At 36.3% G+C, this 10248-nt stretch overlaps 1 protein-coding gene across 1 annotated transcript in view; it reads right to left on the bottom strand.

The window, feature by feature from the left end:
- Window positions 1–113: 113 nt before the first annotated feature.
- The window catches only part of LOC134851827 (cilia- and flagella-associated protein 298-A-like), a 107938-nt gene continuing 97803 nt past the window's right edge, over window positions 114–10248 (bottom strand). The window contains exons 4-8 of the mRNA XM_063868081.1: window positions 7171–7238; window positions 6795–6953; window positions 6482–6616; window positions 6299–6394; window positions 114–494 (exon numbers count right to left, since the gene is read on the bottom strand). Of these exons, the coding sequence (XP_063724151.1) occupies window positions 390–494; window positions 6299–6394; window positions 6482–6616; window positions 6795–6953; window positions 7171–7238 (563 nt within the window). The 3' untranslated portion in view covers window positions 114–389. The remainder of the gene's footprint in view (window positions 495–6298; window positions 6395–6481; window positions 6617–6794; window positions 6954–7170; window positions 7239–10248) is intronic.

Here is a 10248-nt window from a genome sequence, read left to right as displayed (position 1 = left end):
GAACAGATCAAAATGATTCAGGCGAAGTTGACCTTCGTACACAAGCGAAGTACCAATCCAGAGAAAAGGATCAAAATTAGATACTAGAAAAGCAAGATCTGCCAGTAAGACCCATAAAAATTGACGACTTTGAAAAAAGGCAATTGTTGCACTATGCAACACTTGGATTCGCTTGTGTGATTATACATCTTATTTAAGTTTATGCAATATTTACAACAATGTACAAACTAAATGAAGAACTAACGAATGAAGTACAGACACTAGCTGGGACATGAATTTAAATAAACAATGAAGGCGCTTGTTTTATGAAACTCGAGTCAACTTTCTCACTTTCACTTCTCGCTCTACTCCTTTAGCTGATTCGAACTGCCAAATGTGCAACTCTTGTTTCATCTCCACTTGATGTTCGACACTCCATGCAGCTGCTGTTTGAGTGAACTTGGATCTGCCCACGCAGACCCCAGATAGTCTGTGTCCTCATTTTCCGCCAATTTCTAAGCAAACGACACCAAAAATGCAACACAAATCCTATCAAACTGTTTGCAAAATCCTGGCCCGATTACTGTTGTTCTTTTTTCAGCTGATAACCTTCTTTTTAAAAAATTTAATTGGCTAATCTATGCCAGAGTGAAAAACCTTACAACATAACGAATTTAGGTACAACACAAAATCCTGTAAACAACTAGCAGACACGGTTAAAGAAACTGAACGAACATCGTATTCAAGAGTATATATTTTAGTCAACACTTAAAATTCAGATTCCACAAGGTCACGCCACACAAGGTAGTGATAAACCATACTGAAGCACATCAGTTCTGGTTTGCTCGATATTTGAAAACTTTGAAAAGAGTCAAGAAAAATCGCGCTGTTGCTGTCGTTGTGATTTAGCCACGAGAGGGCGCCTCCGGCTGGCTCAGATCAGGTCCCCGAAACGTAGCAATTTCGGTCGGACGAAGCCACAAATCTATTGAAGTTTAAGTGGCGTGCTGGGAACAGTTAAAAAGATGAAGAGTGGTATATAGGGAAGGACAGTATGGGGAGACGTTGAGGTCAATTCGGTTGAGGTACGTATTCGTGAACGGGCTGTACCCGGATCTCAAATGAGAAAGGTATCTCTTAGTGGAACGAGGGAGAGATACTTAGGAGAGGGAGATTTCAGGTGGTCTAAGGGAAGAACTTTCGGGGGTGGTGCATCTGATATGGCCTGCATTACTCTGAGTGGGTATATACTTTTGAAGCAATTCAAATTCATGAAGATGAAAAAACTTCGTAGACTAAAATTTTTGATAGGCGTAAGAGTATGAGTTTCAGATATGATAGTGTCAATTTCAGGTTCGTTTAAGTCAAGCAACGAAGGACGGATATTTCGTGGGGTTTTGAGATAATGATGATCAAAAAGAGCGCAATTGATGGAACAAAAGTTTTGAGGGAGAACTATGACGCCAGTAGACGATGGTGGTGGTCCACATTCTGAATGTAAATTATCTATTTCGGTCATCTTTAGCCATGTAGTCACGCGGATAGCCGCGTTTTGAACTGTCCGCAGTTTGTTTAAAGAAGTTTTACTGGCGGCGTGCGACCAGGTAGGGCTCGCATTATCTCAAACAGGTCTTACCAAAGATTTAAAATTTCTTTGCACTGGACGCAGGAAGTCAAGGATAAAGCCTTCATTGTCGAAATTCTTGCGCGCGGCTTTTGCGGATGTTTGCAATATTTGTTGACGGGTCGAAGAAGACACCGAGTATTTTGAGATGCTTCTCGAGGGGCAGCATAGTACTGTTCTTTTTCTCATTCCGATCAGTGTAAAATCTTAAAAATTAGAGTAACCTAGTTAGATAACCAGATAAGATTCATGAGGCCGATGACAGGTTGCTCGACGACAAAAGGTTGGAAGTCATCAGCGTAAGACTGCAGTTTTACATCGGAGGGCGATAGTCGAGCATCATAGACGTAAAAACTAAAAAGTGGTGGGGATAAGACTGAGCCTTGAGAGACGCACGTACAAACATTACTAAAATTTGACACGGGAGTAGCTGAATAGTTTTTGATTGACGCCCGCTCAGGTAGTTAGACAATCAATTAGTCAGGCTGTACGGTGTGCCAAGACGGAGATCCAGGAAGAAGCAATGACTGACCATGTCAAACGCTTTTGATAGATAAAAAGTGGCCAGGACTGTCTTTTTTTGGACCTTAACTGATTCAAACTGTCACTGATAAAACGTCAAAGTGGAGAGCGCTGTGGTGGTGCAATGCATCGGGCGGAAGCCAAATTGATGATCGGCTTTGGATGTTTGGTTGGGGTTGGATGGATCAAAGATTCGAAAATTTTGACTGCTAGGCTTAAAATCGACACTGGGCAGTTTGAGTCTGAAAAATTGAGATATTTCTTTGGTTTCGGAAGGGGTATCACTTCTTAAAGTTTTTTTCCAAAATTGGGGAATTTAGTTCAAAGGATTTGAAATTTTTGCGAAAAAAGATATTTTATTTATCCGACATCTTTAAGGTAGAATGTGCATAGGCCATCCAGTCCTAAAGCTTCTGAGCCTTTGCCGCTTTGATGATACTCTGTTTCTAGAGGAGGTAAGCTAAGTGACCCTTCGAAGCTAGCTTTAGGGGCTTTTATCTTACTTGCTCGTTGACCTTTATCACTAGTGTGGGTTTTCAATTTCGTATTTTGCACGTTGAAAGCATTTGCAATTTTAACCGGCCAAGAAAATTTTTTATTGAAACCCCTTGTAGGGTTCCTATCAGACTTGCTGCTTTTTATTGACCTGGGCAAATTCTAAAACTTACTAGACGACGTATTGTGATTAAAAATCTGAAGGAATTTATTTCTCACCATTTTACTTTTTGCCACGATCTTTTCGCTTAAAAAATTGTCAGATGGGTTAAAAAGTCTGATTTGATCTTTTATGAGCAAGTTTCTTCATTGAGGGCTGGAATAAAGAAACGATGCCGTCCAGCGGAAATGAGATGACGTGTTGCAGCCAGTATCGTGACCCGAAAGGTCGTTCAGTGGCGTTCACATCGTGCTGCAATGGTTGCTTTGCTATAATATCCTCAATTTCATTGGTAAAACTTTTCCAGTCTGACTTGTTAAAATTAAAGTTTTGCGGTGAGCGAACGATATCTCTTCCGCTTTGGAAGCGTAATTAAAATTGGGAGATGGTGTGAGCTTAGCTTTATAACTGCTTGCCGTGAAAGATTTGATAAAATGGACGGCGAGGCCAAGGAAAGATCTGGAGATGCTGCTGACGTGTTACTATCGCATGGGAGCTTAGTTTGTTGATAGTCGTTCAGTGGGGGTAAAAGTAGATTCAATCATGTCAGCTCCGAGTCTGTCGCCACGTTGGTCTTTCGGGATATTGGAGTACAAAAGATGGGAAATAGGCATTCGCCACAACGAGGACATTACTGTTTTTTTTTAATCGAATAAGAGATCTGTAATAGATGCTTTTCAGTTTTTCGGGACAGATAGAGCGGAGAGAAATGCAGAATTTTGTGATACGGAGATTTTGGTTGTTAGCCTTTACTTTTACGCAATGCGCCTCCAAAATTCCGTCTTCCAATGTTTCTTATTTCCTCGTATAGAAGGGAGTTATGAATGGCAGTGAGGAGTTCACATCCCTCGATTACGGTCCATTCTAATAATTGTATAATTTGTACCCGGCGAGGATGGAATTTGTATTCGCACAAAAAAGTTTATTGCAGGAGTTACTCTAAAGCCGTAACTGTGCCCCAAAACTGACAGCAATATTTGCGACTTAGGTCAGAAAAAATGAATAGCCGTAGTATAACACTAACGCTCACTAAAGTTCGAAGTGTAATGATCGGAACAACAAGGTACAATCGGGAATCTAATTCCAGACCTTAGGATCCAAAAGAACGCACTTTCCCACTAGAACAAGTGGGAATGGGCAGGTAGTTGTTATTGTTCTACAGTAAAGCAAGTCCAATTTCTTACAGACTTGTAACAAAAGTTAATTACAACTAGCAAGCCCGTCTCCAACAACCAATTATCTCGCAAAAATTAGTACTTGCTTTCATCAAGCTATTCAAGCTATGAAACTCAAAACAATTTCAAGTTGACCCATATCCTAAATGGGTTTGAAAAAAAAATAAATTTCAACGACCGAATCTGTACGCGAAAAAATAAGTTTTTCTACACCAGTTGGACCAGCTATAAAACTTCGAAATCGGATAGCGAAAAAATTGGTTTTTATATTGGAGCCATTCGACCGACCAAACTTTGAAAAATTCAAATTATTTCATAGACCAAATCGGTTTTCCAAAAAAATAACTTTTTCTGAACAATATTCAAGATATGAAACTATTTCTTGAATTACATCGGTAGGTTTAGATTTTTTTATGGGAGCCATTTAATCGATGAATTTCTGATTAAAATTTTCAACTCATTCCATAGACTGAATCAGTTCTCCTTTTTTGAGCAAGCTATTCCAGCTATGAAACTAAGCAATATTTCAATTCAAGTTATTTAAAAGCTCTGAATCGGTTAGCGAAAAGTTCAAGACTTTCTAAGCAAGCTATTCCAGTTACGAAACTTTAAAAATTTCAAGTCGTATCATGGAGCGAACCAGTTTCTGTTAGTTTTCATGCAAGCTATTCATTCGAAGTAATTTCGTGAAGCGAACCGAATGGCGAAAAGTTTAAGTTTTCTAAGCAAGCTATTCCAGCTAGGAATCTTTGAAATATATCAAGTTGTTCCATAGACCGAATAGTTTTGCAAAAAAAATATCCGATTGAACCATTTATACCTTGAACCATTTCAAGTTATTTCATAGAGCTAGTCGGATGACAAGAAGTTAAACTTCTCTCAGCAAGGTATTAGTTAACTTTGAAATAATTCAAGTAAATTTATCAAGCGAATCGGATGGCGATAGTTCAAGATTTTCTAAGCAAGCTACTTGAAACTTTGAAATATTTTGCATGAAGCGGATGCCAAAAATTTCTCCTAAGCAAGCTATTCCAGCAATAAAAATTCCAAATATTTCAAGAAACGAATCAGTTAGCTAAAAAACTTCATTTTTTTCTAAGCAAGGTATTCAAGCTATGAAACTTTGAAATTTTTCAAACGATTTGATGAAGCGAATCGGATGGCGAAAGTTTTTTTTAGAAGCCATTCATGCGATGAAACTTCAAATAAAAAAGCTATTGAAGCCACGAAACTTTCAACAATTTCATGTTATTTTTGGACCAAAATGGTTGGCAAAAAAAAAACAAAACAAGTGTTTCTAGCAAGCTATTCGAGCTAAGTTTCTTCACGAAGCCAAACGGAATGCAATATAATTAAAATTTGATATTGAAGCCTTTCAATTGATGAAACGTTGAATTATTTCAAACTGTTTCACAGAGAAAATCAGTTTGGGAAAAATTGAAGCTCATCTTAACCCTGCTAATGCAGCTATTAAAGTTTGAAAATTTCAAGTTATTCCAAAGATCGAATTGCTTTGCAAAAACTTGACTTTTTCTAAGCAAGCAATGTTAGCAATGAAAATTTAAAATATTTCAAGTTGTTCTGTAGATCAAATCAATTCGCAAAAAGTTTTTCCTAAGAAAGCTATTCAAGCTAAGAAAATCTACAAGTAAATTCATAGACCGAATCGGTTCGCGAAAATTTGAAGTTTTTCTTAGCAAGCGACTCTATAGTTATGAAAACTTGATAGATGGCAAGTTATTTATAAAACCGAATTTTCTTCTAAACTTTCAAGAAATATTTCAAGCTATTTCATAGACCGAATCGTTTTGCGAAAAGCTCCTGTTTTTCTCAGCAAGCGATTCGACCTCTGAAACTTTTAAATATTCCAAGTTATTTCATTGACCGAATCGGTTGGCAAAAAGTTTTCTGAGAACGCTAGTCATCGATGAAACTTTGAAATATGTCAACTTGTTTCACAGAGCAAATCGACTGGCGAGCCGTTTTAGTTTTTCTAAGCAAGCCATTCAGGCGATGAAACTTTCAGAATGAAATTGATCTGAAAAGACAAAATTTGGGAGAAAACACGGACAGGCACTGTCTAGCCTTGAAAAAGAAGTAAAATCATCTTGTATAAAGAATTGAATTTTTGTCAAAAAAAATTCTAGAATATTCCAGACTTAAGAAAGTTTGAGTTCAAGAATATTCTTGGCCTTCTCTTAAACGTTAAGTGTAAAGAATCTTTTAAGCATTGCATTCGACAAAGCTAAAACATTGCGTTCAGTTAAACATTGCGTCCATAGCGCATTCCGACTTTCATTTAATATATATAAGATGTTCAAATTTGTAGCATTAAAAAACTACCTTGAGTTCCTCCTGTCTGCGATATGCATGTGCCATCATTAGCTTCTGTTCCTGCTCATTCACCACTGGCTCCCTGGCAGGACACCCATGGCCCTTCTAAACACACCATTATGCGTCATTCCATACTTGCACTACTCGACATTCGTCATTGTGTAAAAACAGAGTCGTGTTTCCCTTCGTTACCTTGGTGAGTTTGATAATGACTGTGGTCTTTTCGTTTTTGCCCATGAAGTGAGACAAAGGTTTCTCTGTAGGCGTCATCTCCTTGCCACAGTACCACAGGGACAGATTGTTCAAATCCAATACCTCCTTGGCCATCTGAATGAAAAACACCTTCTGATCACATATTACGCAAGGAAAAAGCAACACGTCCGACTAGGGTTCGTGAGAAATGAAAAGCATGTAAGATCACAGGAAACAGCTCGTTACGATATTATATAGTTACGAAATTAGAAATAGTTACGAAGTAACTCACAACTCTCCTCCGAGCACGTACCTGGGTTCCTGCGAGATCCTCGTTGTCATCGAACTCTGCCTGGATGGGATCATGAGGGGGCAGTCCCATAGGGTACACAATAGTCACTGCTCCCTTCAAAATGGCCAAACAGTCCTTCACGTCTTCATTCGTGACCACTTTGTTGTTCTCAAAATGTTTCTGCGAAAACAACAACTAATTTTATTTTTAACATCTGTAGAAAAACGGAAAGTTTTAATGTCCAATATAACTGAGAGAAGCGTTGAATTACAAATTAATTCAGCAGCTTTCAGCCAAAATACAGAGCGGGTCAGGTGGTGTTGGATGGTACAATTACACTCGCTTCTCATGGACAGCAAGAACAGACTAAGACGGTCATATAAAAGAAACAAGTTACCTTGGATACTTTTTGTTTAGCCTCTTCCACTGTGTCGTTCAGCACCGTCTGCATGTTCTCCATTGGAGCTTAAAAAAACTTCAAATTTGCATATCGAGAAATTAACAACAAATGCAAGACAAGACAATCGCTAAGTTTGAACATAATTTGAATTCGAAGTTAATTGAGAATGCTCGTTTCCTTTTCAATGTGACATGACATAATGTTTGAATTGACCGATTGCTCTTTTCAACCATCTTTTAACATTGGTAACTGTTCATAAAGATTTTTGCGAAAAGTTGGAACAGAACTAATCCAGTAGCGCAACCTACCAATTTTTTACAAAATTTTGGATGCACATTTGACTTTTCAAGTGATCTTGAAGCACATTTTTTGTCTGCAACAGACAGTTTGCTCTCTTTAATTATAAATAATGCCAAATTATTGGCAATATAGAGAGCTGCAAAAAGTTCGGACAGACAGAAATAATTAAAAAGAGCAATCTGCCAATTTTGAGCAGTTTTGGCATGCAAATTTGATTTTTTAAGTGACATTGAGACATACTTTCTGTCTGAAAAATTAGCTTTTGCATGTAAAAATTGTCTGAAAAAGGCCATTTGCTCTTTTTAATTATTTTTGTCTGTCCGAACTTTTTGCTACTAATTATATCTCTTCGATCAACGAATCTGATCGATGTTAATCAATCTAAGATTGCTCATTTTGACGTCGGATTTCAGTTTTTCACTGATTTCCACACGTACAAACCGTTTCCAAAAAAATAATTAGCTTAAAATGCTATACAGTGCTGATTTAAATTATCCGGGCAAGACGAACAAAACTTGAAATTTCAAACGCGTTTTTTTTTTCAAATTGGGTTTAGATGAGACAAAAAGTGAGAAGAACAAAAGTTGCTTAGAATTTCATCAGAATTATTATGGTGTAATTTTATCTCCGAAATTCTCAACCAAAACTTTACCCCAAAAATGGGTCACTTTAATTTTTTTTTCAAATAATCAAAAAGTACGCTGAAACTACTTTGTTAATTGATAACACAATTATATCACAAGAAGCCTTTTACACAGCCCAACAAAGTTTAAGAAGGGTTAAATCTCCAAAAACTAGAAAAAGAGAATTTTTTTACTTGATAGTCAATAAATGTGATTTTTAATATATAAAACCCAGAACCTTTGTTCAAAAACAAATTTTAAACAATTTGCGCAAACTTTTGGAGATTTAACCCTTCTTAAACTTTGTTGGGCTGTGTAAAAGGCTTCTTGTGATATAACTTTCTTATCAATTAACAAAGTAGTTTCAGCGTACTTTTTGATTATTTGAAAAAACCAAAGTGACCCATTTTTGGGTTAAAATTTTGGTTGAGAATTTCGAAGTTTTGTCCGGATAATTTAAATCAGCACTGTAGTTTTCGACCGATTAATGCTCAAGATCACCGATATTGCTAAAAATTTGAATATAATTAAGGTGTAACTCACCTCTGGTGCTTCAAACAGATAAGTTATTATGAAAGGTGCTTCAACATAAAATGTATGGAAAGAACCGCGAAATGAATGCAACCGTATAAAAAGAAGGGGAATCGAACCAAGCGTTTAATTTCAAAATAAAAATGATTGAACGATAAAAATTATTTTGACTCAAAGATTTTTTTAACCAAAAATGGTCAAATCTCCAAAACTACTGGGTTTCAGATCTATTATACAGCTGACAGCATACAACTGCACTTTTCACAATTAAGAAATACGAAAAAATTTCAATTGCAAAAGCATCTAATCCAATTCAAATAGAATTTACAATCCAGCGTAATTAATTTTTAAATATCAGACTCATTTTTCTTAATTTAATTTTAAGTTCGATGAAAATTTCTATCAATAGTATTATGATGAGAGGCCTCCTATGCATCCGCTGGTAGTAACCCGATATCAACCCAAGAAATGGTCGACAAATTCAAAATTTGAAAAGCATTTAATTACAATATAAAAAATTTTGAAAATTTTCATAAGATATGATCGCCACATTTAAGAAAACAAAAGGCGTCGAGATGTCACCATTGGAATCCAGACAAATATCCTGAGAGTACCTTGAAAGCCATGGTGATGAGTGTTTCGAACTTAGAAATTATTTTAGATCATAATGTTTAGGAACATATTGAAAAAACATAAAAAAACGGCAGTTGTCAGAAACTTAGATGATGGAAGAAAAATTTGCAACCCTTGAGAACAACTCGACAGCACCTGACTACAGGGTTGGCGGTTTCAAATTTTGCGGTACTTTTTTGGTTCTAAGTTTTGAAAAGGTCTGAAAAAGTCATTGAAATCTCAGAACATCAGCGTCAAAGATTTGAGCAGTCAGATTTGGATGCAAGATTTGCACCGCCTGATAGTACCTTGACAGCACCTCACAGTTGATAACTTCAATTTTTATTTTAAGTTTTTTTTATCTAAGTTAATTGAACATTTTTGAAAAAAATCTTAATAAAACGTCATGTCTCTGAAACAAACAAAAAATAGAGCATTCATATTTTGAGGCAAGATTTGGAACTCCTGAGAGAACCCCGACAACATCTAACAACAGGGCTGTGAATTTCAACTTTTGTTATGTTAAAATATAATTTCTTAGAAGTTTTTTTTTAAATCATAAAAAACGTCATATCTCGGTAACGGAAACGATTTGAGCAGTCATACTTGGAAGCACACTCTACAACGGCTGAAAATACCCTGACAGTAACTCAAACCATAAAGTTGCGACTTTCCAATTTTCGTCAAGTTTTTATATAATTTCTTTGCATATATTTTTCAGATCTATAATACAGCTGACAGCATACAACTGCACTTTCCACATTTAAGAAAATGAAACAATTTCAATTGCAAAAGCATCTAATCCAATTCAAATAGAATTTACAATCCAGCGTAATTAATTTTTAAATATCAGACTCATTTTTCTTAATTTAATTTTAAGTTCGATGAAAATTTCTATCAATAGTATAATGATGAGAGGCCTCCCATGCATCCGCTGGTAGTAACCCGATATCAAACCAATAAATGGTCGACAAATTCAAAATTTGAAAAGCACTTAATTACAAGATAA

This window comes from Symsagittifera roscoffensis, chromosome 7 (genome assembly GCF_963678635.1).
Source record: "Symsagittifera roscoffensis chromosome 7, txSymRosc1.1, whole genome shotgun sequence".
Classification (NCBI taxonomy): Eukaryota; Metazoa; Xenacoelomorpha; order Acoela; family Convolutidae; genus Symsagittifera; species Symsagittifera roscoffensis.
Note: the sequence above shows the minus strand (reverse complement) of the source record. Positions and strands in the feature narration are given on the sequence as shown.